The following is a 23005-nucleotide window of genomic DNA, read 5'->3' as shown; positions in this document are numbered from 1 at the left end:
GTAAAGGGGGGTTCCAACTGCTCCCATTCAAATGCATTGATCTTAAAAAAGGGGGTTCCAACCCCCGGACCCCCTGGGTCCGCCAATGTATTATCTACACTTTTAACTTATTGCTGAGAAGGTGTGATGTGATGGCCAGTGAGACAATTCTGCATCGCTGACCGAATGACATAGCAGGTTATCAGATGTATGTCATGTATGTGCCCGTTCTTGTCTATTGTATATTAACATAGTTTTGAACTTACACATATTGCCTATATATGTCAGATGTACTCTTTAGAATATCCCAAATTAAACACGCTCGGCTTACAATGATCAACAATACAATGAGACCACAGTACTAAGCAGACTGCAAAAGTTCCCTGCTATAAATAGAGAAATTGATTTGTACTTATAAGGATCATGAGTCATTATATATAGAGTCTGTGAAGTTGTAAAAATACTGGGTTATTTGTGTTTATTTGCTGTGTGTAGACAATATTGATCTGTGGCCTTATCTAAAAAAGTGAATTTCAACAAAATACGATTTAAAGGATATGAAAATAGACACATAATGCCACAGCATAACGACATAAAAACCAGAACGTCTGAATCGCCTGAATAATAACTCAATATGTCAAATTCTAAATCGCCCAAGGGTGATACAGTTTTGTACGAACACTACGTTTCCCTTTTATATCTTCTCCCACCAATTGAAGATTTTAAAAAAAATTCCATATTACAGCATTCCTTGCATTACATATAAAATTCAACACACTGACACAAAGCCAAATTAACACATGCTGTTGTTTCTTGCTTTGGACAGATACATAATCCAAACAGAAAAGAAATCAGAAACAAATGAAAATTCAACAGATCACCCAAATACTCCCTAACATACCGCACAAACCATAGATAGGAGTCGTTCAAAGCAATGAGGTGAAATGATTTACTCCGTGTTGAAGGCCATAAGGATGTCTGCTTGTCAGGTTTTGGAAATTTTGTCAGATTTTCAGAATCCTTTGGTTTTATGTTATGAAAGGATTTAGGACACTTTTAGAAATAATTAGAAATTGAATTAAAATAGATCTTTTTTAAACAAAAATATTTGTTTATAGGTTATTAAGATAGTTACAAGTAAAAGTTAATATAAATGTCAAACAATTCGTTGATATAGGAAACTAAAGTAAGAAGAAAACACATAAAGAAGATAGCGAATAACAAGCATTATCTTAGATGCATAGTACAAGTCAAGAACCTCATTAGTTATTTGGCACGTGTTTAGAAGGTTGCTAGGTCGACGGACAGATGTATGTCGAATTTATATTACATCCAAGGTTATAACCATATTCACAGAATGTGTAGATACTACAGCATCATGAATATTCAGTAATACATTTAGGCACACAAGATTGTATAAATAACCAATCAAAAAGTTTAGATACGAAGATTGACGTACACAATATATTAATTAAAATTTAACAAATCTTTAATTATCAATTATTAGAAAGATCAGAAATTGAAATTCTTCCAAAAATATTATTTTATTTAGTTTAAGAAATAAAAGTCCATATGCTTTTCAAAAACAAATACATACAATTTGCATATTATGAAGCAATATAAGTTTTGGCAACACATTCCAAGAAGCTCAATCTTGTCTGGGGAACAAGAATGTCGGGTAATGAGTAGTGACTATAAAAGCAAATATAAGTCTACTGCCCGTACATTACATTACAATCCTTGTTCCAACCAGCAAATTGAGTTGTCTTATTTATTTCATTAAAAAGGTAAGTTATATAATGTTAATTAAAGTAATTTAATAAAATAAATTAATTGCAAATTAATAGGAAATAATTCATTAAATATAATAAGTTTAATTCGAGCAATATTTGAAATAGAAATATATTTGTTATTGTTAAATGATAATCTTGTTGTTAATCTGTATGATTTATGCACTGTAATATTTTACGATCAAAAAGAAAAGAAACATTACATTACATTACAATCCTTGTTCCAACCAGCAAATTGAGTTGTCTTATTTATTTCATTAAAAAGGGTAAGAAGGCGCGAGTCCCACTCTCGCTGCCAAGCTGTCCACAACAACGACATGTAGTCCCCAGATGTCCAAACATCCTTCTACCTACAAGAACGGTAGAAGAACTCAGAAAACAAGAAGAGGCAAATCAACATCATGTAATCAATTAAGAAACAACAAAGACAACCATAATACCAACATTTACAAGAGATACCATGTTCAATTTACAACAACAATTGACGAAGACATTCAGTTGCCAACAACAATAGCGAAAACCTTTTCACAACATTTATCCATTTGAATGCCTTAAAAAATTCCCCATGAACCCCCATTTTTCTTTTTATAAATCTTTTACATGCATAATTATTAATCATTTGTCAAAGTCTTATAACATTTTATTTATTTTTCAATAGTATTTGAGAACTTCAACTGGTCAATGATAAAGCTACTAAAAATCAAGAGAGAACATTTTCCCGCTAAAATTCCAATGGCTAATATTTCGAAAACAAGCACATTAACCCCTATATTTTTTGGGCTTTTTTGATTTCTCAATTTATTCCCTATCAATACATACTAGTTTTATGAAAAGTTGTTTATTTTTAAACTGAGCAGCGAACATCCTTCATGTGTATTGGAGAAGAAGAACCCACAGAGATATTCCTAACTTATTTTTTCTTCTTGCTGTGCATGTAGCGATTTTTCTGTCATGGATAAATACCACATACCCTTACTTTTATAACGTAATATGTATATTTTTTTACATAAGGTGGTCAAGGATCAGAAGGCAAGGTCACGGAAATAAGAAATTATGGAGGCGACACTGGTGCAAGGAATGCGGTCAAGGTCACATGGAAAAATGGAGAAGTTAATGTTTATAAATTAGGAGCTGGTGGAAAAGTGGATCTTAAGTTTATGGAACCAGGAGTGGGAACCGATTATTACAGGGATCATTTGGATATACCTGGTAAGTACGTCATAAACATAATCACGTTTTGTTTTTGTGAGGTCCCTCATGAGTGCTTGTGTTCAAGTTTTACATAATGTTTTGCCAATATTATGACATAATCATTAATTCTTTTTAAACAAAAAAACATGTAATATGTGGTCTGGTAATCGCTATTGTAAACGGCCAAGTATTCACATAATCAAAAACCCTGTTAGAAGGCTCTTTTGTAAATTTGTCCATTGATTTTGAGTCTGGTTAAATTATATTGATCGTCTAACAATATTTGAAGTTTTGGAAACAAATGAAAGAGATTCAAGTTTTACAGTATATTGTTATTAAAAATCTCATATAATATAGTATATATCAGTCTTACAAAAATATAGATTCAGTGGACGTACCTTCTAAACAAACAGGTAAATATAAAATTTTGCTCAAACGGGTTTATACAAATTCTCCTTGTTTGTGTTTTTTTCTTAATTCCTTCGGAAGGTTGAATGAAATATTTCTGCTCTTTAATGTCTAATTAGGGTTTGAAATGGGAAAATTCAATATGATTTTGTTAAATGATCTTTACAACTCATTCATAGTTTCTCAGACGTACATGTACAAAATGAAGTCAATACTTATTTACAACTGTTTCTCACAACTTACACTTGTATATATGCAGGTACAAATGAACATATAACTACTGCTCTTTTATATATCAGACATTTTACTCTTTGGTCAAACTTTATTCACATTTTCATCAGATTTCAGTTGATATCTTATACGATTTTCGGATCACTTCCCTGCATACACTTTATCCTAAGGTTAATTATTTTTTTTGCATAGCTTTTAAGATTTTAAGCCTCCCTCACTGCATGTTACACAGGTTCTTTCCTCAGCACGCTGCATCACGTTATTGGCGAAGACGATACAAAGTTGTAAAACTTGTGTCTATCCGTTTGTCATTTCAAACAATACAGTATATTTAAACAAATCAGTCTAGACCAAATTTAACAAAACTTAGCTACAATGATTATTAGGGTACACATGTATATTGTTTTAAAGCACTGTGCAGTGACCCAGCAAACCAACCAAGATGGCCACCATAGCTAAAAATAGAACATAGGGGTAAAATGGAGATTTTGGCTTATAACTTTGAAACCAAATCATTTAAAGCAAATCTTACAAGGGGTTAACTTGTTTATCTAGTAAATAGCTATCTGCCCTGAAATTTTCAGATGAATTGGAACACTGGTAGTTGGGTTGCTGCCACCTTGTTGGTAATTTCTAAAGAAATTTATCCGTTTTTGGTTATTATCTTGAATACTATTATAGATAGAGATAAACTGTAAACAGCAATAATGTTCAGCAAATTAGGATCTACAAAAAAGTTGACATGACTAAGGGGTTAGTTGACCCATTAAAGAGTAATTACCCTTTGTTGTCAATTTTTAACAATTTTCATTATTTTGGTAAATTTTGGTAAGTTTTTACAAACTGTTTTCCTTTGTAACTACATGGCCAAATTCATTACAGAACGAGGAAATTGTAAGTAGCAAGAATGATCAGTAAAGTATGATCTACGAACACATCACCACCACCAAAACATAGTTATGTCATGAATCCATCTGATTCCTTTGTTTAATATGCACATTCACCAAGGTGAGCGACACAGGCTTTTAAGAGCCTCTATTTTTTTTAATATCTGCAACATTCTTTATTTTATTATTCTTAAAGGGAGATACGATGTTAAATTTATGTAAAATGTATTGCTGTTTAAGTACTCTTTTAGGAATGACTGTAATATTTTTTCTGTCTATGAAGAAATAATATAAAAGTATTGTGCATACTCAATAACCCGCATAATTTTAAAGTGTGCTCAACATTTTGCATACTATTTTGAATAGGCCGAAAGATATTTCAGTCATTTCTTATAATATAATTCTTAATTCCATTTTAAACCGGGGTAAATCATGAAAAAACGTGGATGACAAAATTATTTCTATGAGCTGATAAACAAAACAACGTCAACCAACAAATCTCTAGTAGAAATTTAATTCAGATTTAAAACTTCACATTTGTTTCGCAGTGCGTTTTGGTACATCTGTCAATTAGAAATCTGTGTAAACGATAATGCTACATATTGTTCGAAATTTGCATTGAAAAAGTATGAACTTAGTAGATTTAACTTACAGATTCGTCCGCCAGAATAACAAGGGAGACAAGTACGTTTGAGGGGAACGAGAGTAGCACTGAAGAAGCGGAGACATCTTCTGTAGACACAGTGTTACACGTAGGAGATCGGGTGTGCGTTTTCATTCCTGCTGAAGACTTAAAACAAGTGCAGCGTGGACGTGGTGGATGGAGCATGCGTATGACTGAGGTATATAGCATGATATTGTTGCTAAATCAGACCCGAATAAAGCAACGAAGATTTAATCACAAACGATACAAAGTGATCTATCTTTATTCCCTAAGTTCCATGTACTGTTAGAATATAAGGATTCAGTATCTATAGACAAACATTGAAAGCCTTTGCACTCTGCGTACGCAGACGTACTAGGTGACATTCACATAGAGACATTGCATTACAGGCACACTTCGGATGTAAGTCTTGCAAATTGACAAAAGGGTTAAATGATGCATCTCTTCATCCAAGTCACAATTTGTAAAAGTAAACCATTACAGGGGAAGACACGGCCTTCAACATGGAACATTAGCTCACATCGAACATCAAGCTATAAATGGTTCCAAAACTGAATTTTGATGTCATTATACGACCTTTAAAAACAAGCAATTTTTTTGCTTCCATTATTGTTACAATGCGGGACATTAATTAAAGTCAACACTCTGAGGATATTCTGAGCATTGAGCTACTTCAACTTTAATTTTCTTCATGTTGTTTTCTCTCTCGAGAAAGCAGTTGGTTATATATGACGTTTCCCTTTTTTGAATACTTTTTAGTGGTTAATGTTTGCAGTGTCTTATCTTCTTGTAACTGCAGCGATGGTTGATCATTTGTATAAAAAAGAAATGTGGTATGATTGTCAATGAGACAACTAACAAGAAAGACATAAGTTAAGTATGTGCACAATTGCTGGTCACCGTAAGGCCTTTAACAATAATCAACATTAATACTATATAGTTCAATAGTACGTATCAGTTAAGTTGAGTGTTGAACTAAATTAGTATATTTTTCTTTTGCAGTGTATCGGACGGATAGGAAAAGTGAAGAATATAGAATCAGACGAAATCATCGAAGTTGAATATGATGGCAATACATGGCAATTCTACCAAGGAGCACTTAGAAAAGTTAGTATGATGGTTACCCATGGCAACTCTACAATTAAGAATTTAAGAAAAGTCAGTATGACAGCACCAAGTTGCAGTTCAACTATGAATTCCTTAAAAAGAGATTATGATGGAGGTCATGACATTTCTACCAAGGCTCACTAACTATTTAATTAGATTGAAATACATAGTAGTTTGACAAAGATACATGGTAAATGTAACTCTATATCTTGCCAAATAATAATAGAAGGACTAACATCGATCTAATGTGTCTGTTGTTGTAATCACAATCTACAGCTGTAATCTGTCTCAGATGAAAAAAAATATACAATAAAATTGAGAATGGAAATGGGGATCGGTCAAAGAGACAACAACCCGACCAAATAAAAAAACAACAGCAGAAGGTCACCAACAGGTCTTCAATGTAGCGAGAAATTCCCGCACCCGGAGGCGTCCTTCAGCTGGCCCCTAAACAAATATATACTAGTTCAGTGATAATGAACGCCATACTAATTTCCAAATTGTACACAAGAAACTAAAACTAAAATAATACAAGACTAACAAAGGCCAGAGGCTCCTGACTTGGGTCAGGCGCAAAAATGCGGCGGGGTTAAACATGTTTGTGAGATCTCAACCCTCCCCCTATACCTCTAACCAATTTAGAAAAGTAAACGCATAACAATACGCACATTAAAATTCAGTTCAAGAGAAGTCCGAGTCTGATGTCAGAAGATGTAACCAAAGAAAATAAACAAAATGTACATTTAAATGTAACGAAAAAAACAACAAAACAAACAACGTACTCAATCATCTGTCGATATAAACAACAAAACAAACAACGTACTCAATCATCTGTCGATATAAACAACAAAACAAACACCGTACTCAATCATCAATCGATATAAACAACAAAACAAACAACGTACTCAATCATCTGTCGATATAAACAACAAAACAAACAACGTACTCAATCATCAATCGATATAAACAACAAAACAAACAACGTACTCAATCATCTGTCGATATAAACAACAAAACAAACAACGTACTCAATTATCTGTCGATATAAACAACAAAACAAACAACGTACTCAATCATCTGTCGATATAAACAACAAAACAAACAACGTATTCAATCATCAATCGATATAAACAACAAAACAAACAACGTACTCAATCATCTGTCGATATAAACAACAAAACAAACAACGTACTCAATCATCTGTCGATATAAACAACAAAACAAACAACGTACTCAATCATCTGTCGATATAAACAACAAAACAAACAACGAACTCAATCATCAATCGATATAAACAACAAAACAAACAACGTACTCAATCATCTGTCGATATAAACAACAAAACAAACAACGTGCTCAATCATCTGTCGATATAAACAACAAAACAAACAACGTACTCAATCATCAATCGATATAAACAACAAAACAAACAACGTACTCAATCATCTGTCGATATAAACAACAAAACAAACAACGTACTCAATCATCAATCGATATAAACAACAAAACAAACAACGTACTCAATCATCTGTCGATATAAACAACAAAACAAACAACGTACTATCATCTGTCGATATAAACAACAAAACAAACAACGTACTCAATCATCAATCGATATAAACAACAAAACAAACAACGTACTCAATCATCAATCGATATAAACAACAAAACAAACAACGTACTCAATCATCAGTCGATATAAACAACAAAACAAACAACGTACTCAATCATCTGTCGATATAAACAACAAAACAAACAACGTACTCAATCATCAATCGATATAAACAACAAAACAAACAACGTACTCAATCATCTGTCGATATAAACAACAAAACAAACAACGTACTCAATCATCTGTCGATATAAACAACAAAACAAACAACGTACTCAATCATCTGTCGATATAAACAACAAAACAAACAACGTACTCAATCATCAATCGATATAAACAACAAAACAAACAACGTACTCAATCATCTGTCGATATAAACAACAAAACAAACAACGTACTCAATCATCTGTCGATATAAACAACAAAACAAACAACGTACTCAATCATCAATCGATATAAACAACAAAACAAACAACGTACTCAATCATCTGTCGATATAAACAACAAAACAAACAACGTACTCAATCATCAATCGATATAAACAACAAAACAAACAACGTACTCAATCATCTGTCGATATAAACAACAAAACAAACAACGTACTCAATCATCTGTTGATATATATAATTTATGTAATTTTTTGTAGGTTTATGACATTAAACCGGGAGACACAGTAAAAATCCTTAGTGAACCAAATACTGTAGAATTGTTACAGAAAGGTCATGGTGGGTGGGAAGATGCAATGATAAAGGTAAGGCACAATGTTTTCTTGGTAATATTGTATAATTTTCCATTTGATTTTCACAATATGATTATTAGTCTTCTAACAATTGAAAATTGAAGCCTTTGTTTTTTTTGTGTATTGTAGTTCTCTTTAACCAAATCACAACCATGTCTTTAAAATTGTAATCCGTGTGTATGTAGAAGATCCTTGAAATTGACTCTTTCATGGGACTAAAAATGACTTACGGTCGACTTTTCTCTTACAATCAAACATATTTAAATGAAATGTATATTAACAATCTGCCGGCTAAATTTTTTAGTAAAAAAATATCTTTGTTATTTTTGCATACTATCCTTCTCTTTCATACCATTAATTGTATGTATTTGTTTTAAATTCGTTCCCAATACACCGACAACACATACATTGGTGTCCTTCTTGTTTACTATACTTATATATCAGGCATGTGGGAAGGTTGGAAAGGTCGAGAAGATAGACAGTGATGGTGATGTTGTTGTACAGTTTGGTCAGCAAGTCTGGGTCTATAGCCCCGCTTCTATGATACCTGCTCCAGGAAAGAAAGTCGATACACTTGAAGGCAAACAAGAAACATCTTTTGCAACTTCAAGACGTGGTGCTGGTATGAAGTAACTTATAATATGGAGTAAACATGTAGATAATATACCATCACTCTACACCAGACTAGTATATTGTTTTAAATATGATTCCACTTACCGAAAAAATAGTGTATCGGGAAAATGGCAAAGTAGAAATCGTGTATCGTTTTATAAAAAAAAAATATTGTCTGTTTTTTATAAAAAAAAAACAACATAACATACATAATGCACAAATGATTTTATTAATAACATAAGTATTATATAAGCTGAAAATCAATTTTAGGATTTTCTAGAAACACATATTTAAAGGACAAATTACAAAGTAACGTGGTTAATTTCAAATCATTGTGAGGCCTTCAATTCGCATAATTGTTAAATTTATACCTACTTATCAAAAGCGAAGGGGTTTAAAACGAACAGCGAATATTTCATTGATCAATTGCATCAATATTTCATACTTATTCATATTTATATAAGTATGTAAATGTGTGTGTTATTAAGTCATTGCTGGTTCCAACCTATAGTGCATCACTTACATAAACAAACCAACAATATCCCACAGACGTTTTTGATGAAGAGGTGTTTAATAATCTATAATAGATATAAAAGAAAAGAAGATGTGTTATGATTGCCAATGAGACAAACGAGGGACGAAAGATACCAAAGGGACAGTCAAAATCATAAATCTAAAACAAACTGACAACGTCATGGCTAAAAATGATAAAGACAAACAGAAAAACAATAGTACACATGACACAACATAGAAAACTAAAGAATAAACAACACGACCCCCCAAAAACTAGGGATGATCTCAGGTGCTCCACATGCGGCACCCGTCGTGACTCCACACTCCACAATAGACAACACTCCAAAATAGACCAATTGACATATAAATTAACAACTTTAGGTCACTGTACGGACAATACCGCATAGTCAGCTATAAAACTATCGTGGTCTTTTACTGTTAAAGTGACCTTGACAAAAACCCAACCAATTAAAAAAAACAATTGTAAGAAAAGTAATATCAACCAACGCTCTCATAAATTCTTTGTTCTTTAAGAGAATGTTCAAGATGACCTTGCAGATAGCCTTGCTCGGTTGGTAGCTAACCTGGTGGTGTTAGGTCATCAACAAAGACTCCAAACAATTGGTCCAGAGCAAATGATACAGGCGTGTGCTAAAGGCGATGTTGCATCAGTGCAACAACTTATAAAAATGAAGAAAGATTTGGTAAACACTTAAATCTGTATATACATAAAAGCCCGTGAAGGTGATACAAAGGATATATTTACTATAATTAACAAGCAACAATAGGTCACACATGTTCTTTATACATTGATATGCGTATCTTGTGTTGAAATATTGGTACCGTTAATCTAATAAGAATACACAAAACAAGATTATAAACAGAGTATAAGGAAATACAAGTAGTTCAATCTTGAATCAAACTAGACTGGTTGCTTCTCTAGCTATCAAAGCAGTACCTGCTATAGGATATTATATTTTGTACATTTATTATTGGTAAAATCAGGAAGTGTATCAGAAAACGGGAATTAATGTTCGATTTCACTCGTTGAATAAACAAAAATGTAATACATGCATCATTTCACCAACTACATCCATATACTAGTAGTAACATCGATTAAAAAGACAAAGAGAACATACATACAAATTACAGTGATACTTTAGTGTATTACGAAAGCTTATTGTTTTCGTTGTTATAAATGTCATCTGTATTTTTATGTATATTTTTGATTAAAGGTCAATTGTAAGTTTAAGGATTTGACGCCATTAATGATAGCAAGTCATGAAGGACATATGGATATTGCTAAATTATTATTAGCCAATGGTGCTACCATCAACACAAAGACTAGCGAAAATAATACAGCACTACTTACAGCTGCAGCAGGGTGAGTATGTCTTATCCAATATTAACTTGTCGATTTCGCCACATGAGGGATACGATGGACATATTCAAAGTAAAAAGTAAAATGAAAACGAGTTCAAGAAAAATTCTAAACGAAAAGTCATTTTTCAAATGGAAGAATTAAAAGCTGACTTGATACAGCCGTAACTTTATGTAGAAAATGTTGGATTAAACCTGGTTTTATAGCTAGCTAAACGTCTCACTTGTAAGACAGTCACATAAAACTCCATTATATTGATAACAATGTATGCCAAACATAGGGTACAGCAGTCAGCACTGCTCAAATTGTAAAACAAGTGAGAGGTAAAGCTAGGTATAACACATAGTTTAAGCAACCATTTTCTACACAAGGAAATGCCTGTACCAATGCATACATGTATGACAGTTGTTTTCCATTCGTGTGGTATGTTTGAGTATTTGATTTTGCCATTTGATAATTGGAATTAAGAATTAAATTATAAGAAATGACTGTAATATTTTTTTTTGTCTATTCGAAATAACATACGCGCGTTATTCAGTGTGCACCACATTTTTTATGTTATTTCTTCATAGACAGAAAAAATATATTGAGTTTTTGATTTTGCCATTTGATAAAGATTTAATTTTGGATGTAACGCGTCTTCTGATTGGCTGACGATATTTCGTTATTAGCCCATATACATTATTTAGTCATTTGACCGTGACGTCATCAACGTTTTTTCATGGTTTTCTACGGTTTAACTGAGTTTGACTGTCCCTTTGGTATCTCTCGTCCCTCTTTAAAATTAAATTATAAGAAACGACTCTAATATTTTTTCTGTCTATTCGAAATAACATACAAAAATTAGTGCACACTGTTAAATGTGTTATTCAATGTGCACTAAATTGTTTATGTTATTTCTTCATAGACAGAAAAAATATTGCAGTCATTCGTTAAAGGGACTTTCCGATTAGAATTATTATTAGAGTTCGATATTTTTGTTATAAAAAGGTGAAGTTTGTGTATTGCTACTAAGGTGGGGGAAATTAATAATTTCAAAATCAAAAATCGCCACAGATTCTGGTATTGGTATGACAGCTCATGTCAAATTATAAGTATTTGTTTAAATTTAATCGGCCTTAGATGCAAAGGGAAACTTCTAACGAACCACCGTCAATGTTTCGTAACAATCTCAACGTAAAATATCGTGTAATATCTATTTAACTAAGAACCGCTACACAATACAGCATGCAGTTAACAAAAAAAAAAAGCATTTATGTACCAAAAAAAATATAGGTCTTGTATTTAAAAAAAATATTATTATCCGATGCTTTCAGTTTGTGAAATTGTTTTAAAAAACCTGATATGCACAACATATTTTGCAACCAACCATTTGTTTTCTAAAAATGCCGTGTACCAAGTCAGAAAAAATGGCCATTATTATATCATAGTTCGTCTCTGTGTGTGTTACATTTTAATGTTGTGTGTTCTGTTGTGTCGTAGCATTCTTATATTTGATATGATTCCCTCAGTTTTAGTTTGCAACTCGGATTTGATTTTCCTATAACGATTTATGAATTTCGAACAGCAGTATACTACTGTTGCCTTTATTTGCAGTAAGAAAGAAATGCTGGCATTGTATTTAGTTTCCCAAGGGGCAACTGTTACAGAAATTGCTAAAAATGGAAGAAGTCTTGCTCATCACGCCAGTTATTGTGGAATGTTTGCTCTTTTGAAAGCTGTTTTAGAAAAAGGGTGTGATCCCAACGTGCAGGTTAGTTAACAATCTAATTGATTAATTTGTCAGGGCTCTTTATTTTGTTGTAATGTAACATGACTTAAATCAAATTATTAAACCATTTGTCTTGAAATAGTTAATATCAGAATAGAAAATGCAGCATTTCCAGATCTGGAACATGCAAAATAATCTGTATTTAAATCAGAATTAATATACAAAATATCTTTGATTTTGCGGGTTTTTATTTGCAAGATGTCATGTGAGACCTAATTTAAAGCTAAAAAGACAATAGAAAAAATAAAATGACGAATATTTATAAAAGAGCGACAGAAGGGCTAGCCAATATCATAACTCGAAACAATAAATGAAACAAAACAATCTATACAACACAGCATAGAAGCTAAAGACTAAGCAACACGAATCCAGAAAACATCTGGCCTATGGGTTTAAATAAAGTCAACAGTAGTATACCGCTGTTCAAAACTCATAAATCCATGGACAAAACACAAAATCGGGGTAACAAACTAAAACCGAGGGAAACGCATTAAATATAAGAGGAGAACAACGACACAACATCGAAACGCAACACACACAGAAACGGACCAAGCAACAGACAAAACACCACGATAATAACAAATATAACATCAAAACAAAATACGTGAATTTGGGCTAGACAAGTACCGTGCCACGTCTTATCTCAATATCTCAAAAAAAAGAGAAAACACAAACGACTCAACGTTAGAATGCAACACACACAGAAACGAACAATATTAAAACAATGGCCATCTTCCTGACTTGGTACAGGACACTTTTAAAGTGGAATAAAAGTGGTGGGTTGAACCTGGTTTTATGGCATGCCAAACCTCGGACTTTAATGGCAAAGTTAAATATAACATTGAAATGACAACATAATATTACAGGACTACAATACAAATAAATAGGAGAATACATTAGACAAAGAAAAACATGATTAATAGATAACAACAGGTATCAGGTTTAAAATTCAATACGCCAAAAACGCGTCTTGTCCACAAAATCGGTGATAAGTCTTATTTGTTATGTTGCATGCGATGAAAAGTGGACGAGAACGGGAATGGGTTTTGTCAATTGGAATATATCAATCATTAAAAGTTTATTATGAATGTGTGTGGTGAGGTACTAGAATAATAATATTTCAGGATATTGAGGGTGATACTGCTCTTCACGACGCCATTGCTAAAGGACACGATAGAGCAGTCAACATTCTACTGAGTCATCCGAATATCGACATGACCCTTGTAAACAAGAAAGGTTTTCATCCACTTATGTTTGCTGCTCTCAAAGAAAATGAATTGTGAGTTGATTTACCACAGCAAAGTACAAAAAAGAATAACACAAACATGACAAATACTCGACTCTAAGGCAAAATACTAAAAGATGAAGTTCATTGAAACTGACAAAAAACAACGCTATCAATCAACGGAACAATTGATAAATAACTGCTGCAGTATTAAAAAGTTGGCATTTTGAACAGTCATATTGAAAGATTTTACAGGAATATGCTCATCAAACATAAATTGATCCCTTTTTGTAATATGTTCACTTCGGCATCAAAAGTTGACCAACAGTAAAATAAAATTGAGAATGGAAATGGGGAATGTGTCAAAGAGACAACAACCCGACCAAATAAAAAAAACAACAGAAGGTCACCAACAGGTCTTCAATGTAGCGAGAAATTCCTCCACCCGTAGGCGTCCTTCTGCTGGCCCCTAAACAAATATATACTAGTCCAGTGATAATGAACGCCATACTAATTTCCAAATTGTACACAAGAAACTAAAATTAAAATAGTACAAGACTAACAAAGGCCAGAGGTTCCTACATGTAATATGTTATGCGTTCTCATCCAACTGCAAGTTCATTACAGCCTTCAGTAAACATTTGATTCTGAGTGCGATACTTTGCCTGCTGTTGTAGTAGTTGCAATTCAACGCTCGTTGTATGACGCCTTTGTTGAGCGTGACGATTGTGAATGGTAATTTTATCGTTGTAACCTGTATTCGTGTCTCATAGTAGTAACAAGTAAGGAGGAAGATAGCCTCCAATCAAGGGTTAATACTTCATCGAAACTATTTTCATATAAACTTTTGATTATAACTTACAGTAACTTTTACAGTAGAGTTATAGCTTAAAAAATAAATTTGATGACAAATTATTATCAAATATATCGACAGTGCGGTAGAAAAGATTCTGGAAAAGTCTCAAAGTTTAATGAAGATGACAAAGTCAGACGGGAAATCAGCACTGCATATTGCTGCATTCAATGATCATCGACAGGTTGCGTCTATTCTTATATTAAAGGTTTGTTTATAACAACTGTAGAAATAAATAAGTGCATTGAAAACATAATATAAAGGGTAAATGGTAAACATTGCTTTAGTTTACAACCGGTTCAGTTGATTTGTTGTAAAATGCTGGTTTAGTGTGCGATATGTTGACGATCAGGACCAAAACCAGGAAAAACAGAAGACATGATTTCCCGCTACAAACTGAATATATATATTACTTCATCTTACCTCCTATAGATTTATAGAGAAATGATTGGTTAAAGGATTCAAGTGGTGACTATTTATATTTGATATAGGGGTCCTAAAAAAATATGGTTAGCTACCATACATGGTTAGTTACCAAAAAGGGTTAGTAATGAGTTGCTTCCCTTTCAAAAGATGCCATAACCCTTAATAATAATAAACACGGTGTTGAGGAATAATTTGAAAGACGAAGACATTACAAATAATGAAAGGTTAAAATAAGTTCATAAAACCTAATTAAAGCTTACAAGTTATTATTGTTTGCATAACGGAGTAACTTCCCTTTCAATACAAACAAAAAATATGAAAGGATTCAACAGACTAAGCAATTGATACATGAAATGGACGATTGAAATAAATTTTTGTGTGTATGTCCCTTTATGACTTTCTTATATATACGACTAGGTAACCGTGTTTTGATTCCGCTAAGGTAACAAACATATGTAGCTTTTGTGAGATGGTCCGCTTATCAAATTGTATTCATCTACCATTCAACTCGACCGCCAGCAGTAGCGTCGAATTTTCTAACATGTCTATTAGAAGCGTTCCATTACGAAACGCTTAAACCGAAAAATAGATATTCTTGAAAACAGAAATATGTCAAATCAATATATGAACTTTCAGGGTAAAGCTAATGTGAACTTTAAGGATAAACAAGGATTGACTCCTCTCCATTTAGCTTGTCATGAAGCTTACTTTGATATGGTCAAGTTGTTAATGCAGAACGGTAAGTCGTTTAAGTTTTAAGATGATTATATCTAAATCATTGAAATGTCATTACTAATTGATTAATTGATATTGTTATAAATTGAAAATGTGTGATAAAAAATAAATGAAATATATATTTTAATTTGAGCCATTTATTTGATCATCTTTGATTTGTTTTTTTTTTGTTTGTTTTGCGGTGCCTGGAAAAAATAATAACTTTGTAATTGACAGGATGAAACTGGTTATTCTGCAATACGAAAGACCAGAATCAAACATTTGTCAAATGTATCCTAGAGTGTAAAATAAAATGCGTAGAAACAGATGAAAAAAATCAATTCGTGAAAACTCCTCCTGTCCTCTGCCCCCTCCCTCACCCCACCCGCAAAACTATCAAATGGTAGTTCTTCACGTCAATGGAAAGGGAGTTTGTTTTAGTAGTAGTCTCTACATATACAAACTATTACACTATATTACGTACAATAGGCATTTTCTAAATGTTATCCTTTGCTGCTTGGTTTGACAAAAACAGATATATGATACGTTATTATTGGTTTAATAGCTTTGCATTTTATTTTATTTTTTACTATTATTTTTAACCAAGTAGTAAAAACTGATAAATTGTATGTGTAGAACGGTCAAAAACAATCTTGTTGTATCAGCCAGCCTTGATGATATCGCTATCAGCCAAGATTGCATATGATTTATAACACATTTTCTCAGTATGATGTCCAGTCATCGATATCATTCACTGTTACAAAGGCTTTATCAAACCCTTTATATGCATATAACGTCATGTCACATACATGTATCTACATGTTAATTTATATTATAAAGTGTATATACTATGGATTTTTCAATATCAAACAACGCTCAACCAAAATAATCTCAAGCATAGAATATTGATGTCTTGGGTTAATACGGACGTGATATTGAGAAAAAAAAATGATATTCTCTATCTATTTGATTATAGACCTACTTGTTTGATCGGTAATTTGTAGATTTGAAAAGAGTATAAAACAAATCGAATCGAAGAAGTTCTAAAACGAACCAATCAAATGTAAAGTTAACGAAACAAATGTTACAAATATGGTTATGGATTCTGGGGAAAGAAACAGCTAGATAAATAGTCAAACAGGAACAACAATATACATATATGGATGTGTAAGAAATCAGTCTATTATGACTACAATGTTATCGAATGATTTAACACGTACAGTTGAAATACAGAATATAATACCGCTGTTCAATCGTTTAAACCAAATCAAATCTGGGTTACACTAAAATGGAGGGAAAAATCAAGTATAAGAAGAAAAAGAAACCAGAAAAACATTAATCCTGCACAACAACAAAAGCAAACGCTAACATACATTGATAAAAAGCGTACATAACAGCTGTCATATTCCTGACAAGTTAGAGGACATTTTGAGAAAAAAACATAGCTAGGTTGAATCTGGGTTTATGGCTAGCAAAGCCTGCTGCTTATGTGGAAATGCAAAATATACCGCTAATTTGACAATACTATGTGACATGAATACAGCCGAGCAAACACAATAACACTCTGCACAAAGAAATACAAAAAACAAATAATATTATAGTACATATTAACCGCAGAACACCTCCAATGAATTTACAGAAGATTTATTATAGAAAGGAAATATCAAATATCTTACAGGAGCTGATGTTAATATAAAGGATAATGATGGTGATACACCTTTACATCTTATTCTTGGTATTCAACAGAGACCACCGGTGACTGGGGTATGTTATATATACACAAATGTAAATAAAGTTTAAAAAGGAATATATATATATATAACTTGTCTAGACATCAACCCAACAATGTATATATATATATATATATATATACAACTCGTCTAAACATCAACCCAACAATGTTAGATCTGTAAATTTGCTTTCGCAAATTTTTGGTTCTTCCCTCGCCGGTATTCGAACCCATGCTACTGTGATATCGTGACACCAAATCGCCTGCACTGCAGCCGTCCCGCTAGACCACACGACCACCTGGGCTCTCTAATAAAAAGAGCTTTCGGTGGCCATATGTTACCTTTCCACGTCAGTTTTAATCTAGCGGCGTACTACAGTACATGATATATAAGGCATGAAGATGTTATTGTTACAGATCAGCTAAATTATCTATAGTAAAGGATCCTACAAATTAATGTAAGATACAGTCACAGAAAATAATTATATTCATAAGTACGTCTGAGTCAGTGACAACCCTACAACAGATGTATCCATCGGATCGCCATCAATGATGGTGATACATGGCTGTGTACATAATGTATATACAACTCGTCTAAACATCAACCCAACAATGTTAGATCTGTAAATTTGCTTTCGCAAATTTTTGGTTCTTCCCTCGCCGGGATTCGAACCCATGCTACTGTGATATCGTGACACCAAATCGCCTGCACTGCAGCCGTCCCGCTAGACCACACGACCACCTGGGCTCTCTAATAAAAAGAGCTTTCGGTGGCCATATGTTACCTTTCCACGTCAGTTTTAATCTAGCGGCGTACTACAGTACATGATATATAAGGCATGAAGATGTTATTGTTACAGATCAGCTAAATTATCTATAGTAAAGGATCCTACAAATTAATGTAAGATACAGTCACAGAAAATAATTATATTCATAAGTACGTCTGAGTCAGTGACAACCCTACAACAGATGTATCCATCGGATCGCCATCAATGATGGTGATACATGGCTGTGTACATAATGTATATACAACTCGTCTAAACATCAACCCAACAATGTTAGATCTGTAAATTTGCTTTCGCAAATTTTTGGTTCTTCCCTCGCCGGGATTCGAACCCATGCTACTGTGATATCGTGACACCAAATCGCCTGCACTGCAGCCGTCCCGCTAGACCACACGACCACCTGGGCTCTCTAATAAAAAGAGCTTTCGGTGGCCATATGTTACCTTTCCACGTCAGTTTTAATCTAGCGGCGTACTACAGTACATGATATATAAGGCATGAAGATGTTATTGTTACAGATCAGCTAAATTATCTATAGTAAAGGATCCTACAAATTAATGTAAGATACAGTCACAGAAAATAATTATATTCATATATATATATATACATAGTTTGTTTTTGTTAACCATCACAATTTTCTTAACAAAAAAGCCGTATCAAATAAACAAGAGAGTTATATTGCTACTGTTAAGTTTGCATGCTTATTTAAAGACGCCATATACGGCTATTTGATCTTGATGTATAAAACTGGATGAATATAATTCCGTAGAAAGGAAGTAACACTATTTTATATATATATATATAGCTTCTTGGTTTAATGCTGATGGCCCAGCCAAATGATGACAATGATCGTTTCAAAATAGCCTGTTTATTAATGGAAAATAAAGCAAATATCCAAACGACCAACAACAACGGTAAAACACCTCTTCAAGTTTGTCGAAGCCAAAGAGTAAAGAATGCAGTTGAAAACTACCTACGACAAAAGTAATTATTTTGAACTATAATTGTCATATTTGTCAACCTTAATGGGAAATGCAAGAACTATAGTTTTCGTGCATCCAAAAATCTCTTCTGGGTTTACATTATCAGTTATATTCAGATAAGATTTACTTTATATTTTTTTTTAATCTAACAACGGTTAATACAGATATACATTACTTCATGTGATACATTTTTATCAAAGGTATTTCAAGTATTTGAAGTACTGTTGTTTTACCATTCATAAATATTAAAATACATACAAAATAAAAATATCGTTACGTCATTAGTGGAATTTGTATTGATTATTACGTTTAAAACCACTCAAAACGTTTCGGTGTACGCTTCTCAGAATGCACTAGATTCTTAAACGGCAAATTGGGCAATTATAAATACACCAACAAACCGATGTACCCGTCGGTTAAACATCAAGATACCAACAAACAAATGTACCCGTTTGATAAATAACAATAAACCAGCAACCCGATGTACCCGTCGGTTAAACATCAAGACACCAAAAAAACAACTGTACCCGTTTGATAAGTAATAATAAACCAACAAACCGATGTACCCGTCGGTTAAACATCAAGATACCAACAAACCGATGTACTCGTGGAGTAAACATCAGATGAAAAGCAACCGGACAAAACAAGATAATAAGAAGATTGATCAAAATTAAATGATAAAAAGACCAAGTATTGGTATCTTATTTTTGACAAAGTTTTCAACTTTTAGATTGAAGGTAAAATTGTATGACTCGTCACATGTTTTCTGATATTTCACCTTATTTAAACTTACCAAATCTATTGTTTGTCATTTAAAGGCAACCGCAACAACAGAAACCAGCCACTACACGGGGAGCAACGGGAGATCCATTTGTAGACTTACTGGCGGCATTGCTAGTTAAGCCGTGTGCAAATTGTAGAGAGAATGTTGCTAATGCAAAGTTTGTACCATGCGGACACAAAATAGTATGCGAAGAGTGCAGTCTGAGATTTAATGTGTGTCCACAGTGTAGGTCACCAGTACAAGCAAGGCTTGATAATCGTAAGTTTCGCTTTATATTGGTATTTATAGATGCATATACACTGTGTTATGTTGTGATTTGACTAGAAGGCTTTTGCAATAAGGTTAACACATTGTCAAGTTGACTTAGATAAATCTTGCTATTGTTAGATTCCGTTTTGGTCATATAGCTCGTCAACTGTTTTAGGCATTATATATTTCCTCGGCGTTTCAACATTTCGCTCTGAGCATTGTTGATAAAGGTTAATTCAGAAAAGCGCTTCGTATGCATGAAACTTATAACGTGTTTTAATAAAAAAAGGGAAGAAAGATACAAGAGGGGCAGCCAAACTCATAAATCTAAAGCAAACTGACCACGCCATGGCTAAAAATGAAAAAGACAAATAGACAAACAATAGTACACATGACACAACATAGAAAACTAAAAAATAAACAACACGAACTGAACAAAAAAAAACTGGGGTGATCTCAGGTGCTCCGGAAGGGTAAGCAGATCCTGCTCCACGTGTCGCACCCGTCGTATAATTGATTATCGTGAGATAAATCATTCAATTGAAGTTTACTTTTGACATTTGTTTATCATCATAATTATCATTGTTCTGATTCTAATCTGCGACCACTGACTCGCAATTGGTATTCAAATTGAACTGAATGATTAATTCCCTTATCTGTTTAAGAAGGTTACTCATGCTTATATATTGTATATATAAAACAATTGTTGAAATATTTTCCGAATAACTCAGATAAAGAAAGACAAAACTATATTGAAAAAACACGTACAGTTAAAAACCAGTTATCTGAACTAGTTGATTTTCGTAATTGTTTGTTAAACATAAAAAGATGTTAAATGATTGCCAATAATACAACAGTCCAAAAAAGAACATATGACGTAAAAGTAACTATAGGTAACCACACAGAAAAATGAGCAAAGCTGATTGCACATATTAACGCTTGTCTATGCATTTTCGGAAGAGAAGGTTGTTTGTGGTAAATGTTGTCTGATGTAATGTCCACTACTTTTCTATTATCTTTTTTAACAACTAGTAGCAATCAATTAAACTAAAAATAAGTATTTTAATTAATTGTTTTTGATATTTTTAACAGAAGGAAGACGGATTGTTCTTGAAGATCCTTGTCAAGTCCAATGAGTAAACAGAACTGTGAAAAGTTAGAGTGATAGTTTTTTGTTGTTGTATACAGTGTTATCTGGATTTTATTAATCAATATTTGATTATTAACAAAATGTATTACTGATAATTAAATATATTTCTTAGTTTATTCCTAGTTTAGTGGCTAAAATAAGAAACGTGACGTATACTTTGAACCAACTTATTTTCGCGATTTAATTTTGTGACTTTCGCGAATAGTAAAAACGCGAATATAAATCGTCCTTATCTTACACATAAAGAGAATTAGAAAATCGTGAAAATAAATCGCCGCGAAGTGGACTAAAAAGGGCTAAACGCAAAATAAAGTATCCGCGAAAATAAGTTGGTTTACAGTATTTCAGAAGAGTTTAGTTATTCAGTCTAACAATGTTTAATATTGACATATTTCTTTTACATTGAATGTCATGTATACGATCTATTTGCACATCTTCCTTAGCTACATGAATTATGTCGGATGCATGTCCATTGAATGATGTAATTGCTTCTTGCTGTTTTCTTACTTATTTTTTTTAGATTAAATAAGAAACTAAGTTCACCATATGTAAATCCGATGTCGTGTTTTGATGTCTTATTATCTTAAAGTAAACCAATTGTTTAGTTTTCTAATTGTTTGTCACTTACAAATCACATAACAAGTTTTATTTTGCATATTTCATGATGTTTGCTGGTGTGAAATTTACATTGTTTATAATAAAACAAGCCTACTTGTGTTACTTAGATAGTTGTCTAGCTTACTCAAGGAACTATGTTCTCATATATAAAGTAACTTCTATTCGTTTTATATTTAGTTATCAGATTGATATTGCAAAAGGCACATTAGAAGTTAAAAGCTATATTTACTTATAAAGTGTAAAGAAATAAACTTATGAAAGATGACTTGCATGTCTATTTTATGCCAGAGGGACTTTTAGTTCTTTTCGCTCAATTGAAAATAAAAATGTCATAAACAATAAGAAATGAAAGGACATCTAGAACCTAACTTTTGAAAGCTTCTTGCTACTAAGAGCAAGGGTAATTTATACGTAGGGTAGAAACTCTCTAGTATTAGGCAAATATGAAAGTTTCAAAAATTATTATGCCCATGATAAATCATGTCACACAAGAGTGCTCAACACATAAATGTTGGCTGATGATAACATCCGGGAGGAAATTTTACGCGGGTCTAAATCAATTTTTTTATTTAATATAGGATTTTTCTATATTTTTCTATAAATG

General features: G+C 32.7%; 1 protein-coding gene across 2 annotated transcripts in view; it reads left to right on the top strand.

The window, feature by feature from the left end:
- LOC134701146 (E3 ubiquitin-protein ligase MIB2-like) overlaps window positions 1-22666 on the top strand; it is a 28468-nt gene extending 5802 nt beyond the window's left edge. Inside the window, exons 5-20 of one of the 2 annotated variants that reach the window (XM_063562290.1) lie at window positions 2781-2978; window positions 3344-3373; window positions 5141-5328; window positions 6153-6257; window positions 8516-8620; window positions 9053-9230; window positions 10268-10437; window positions 10969-11117; window positions 12711-12867; window positions 14010-14164; window positions 15045-15171; window positions 16026-16128; window positions 17782-17867; window positions 19423-19601; window positions 20419-20642; window positions 21726-22666. In XM_063562290.1, coding sequence (XP_063418360.1) covers window positions 2781-2978; window positions 3344-3373; window positions 5141-5328; window positions 6153-6257; window positions 8516-8620; window positions 9053-9230; window positions 10268-10437; window positions 10969-11117; window positions 12711-12867; window positions 14010-14164; window positions 15045-15171; window positions 16026-16128; window positions 17782-17867; window positions 19423-19601; window positions 20419-20642; window positions 21726-21769 — 2198 coding nt within the window. In that variant the 3' untranslated portion in view covers window positions 21770-22666. The remainder of the gene's footprint in view (window positions 1-2780; window positions 2979-3343; window positions 3374-5140; window positions 5329-6152; window positions 6258-8515; window positions 8621-9052; window positions 9231-10267; window positions 10438-10968; window positions 11118-12710; window positions 12868-14009; window positions 14165-15044; window positions 15172-16025; window positions 16129-17781; window positions 17868-19422; window positions 19602-20418; window positions 20643-21725) is intronic. The other variant, XM_063562291.1, reaches the window with a different exon arrangement.
- The last annotated feature ends 339 nt before the right edge of the window (window positions 22667-23005 follow it).

This window comes from Mytilus trossulus, unplaced genomic scaffold (assembly GCF_036588685.1).
Source record: "Mytilus trossulus isolate FHL-02 unplaced genomic scaffold, PNRI_Mtr1.1.1.hap1 h1tg000233l__unscaffolded, whole genome shotgun sequence".
Classification (NCBI taxonomy): domain Eukaryota; kingdom Metazoa; phylum Mollusca; class Bivalvia; order Mytilida; family Mytilidae; genus Mytilus; species Mytilus trossulus.
This window is presented reverse-complemented; position numbering and strand designations above follow the sequence as displayed.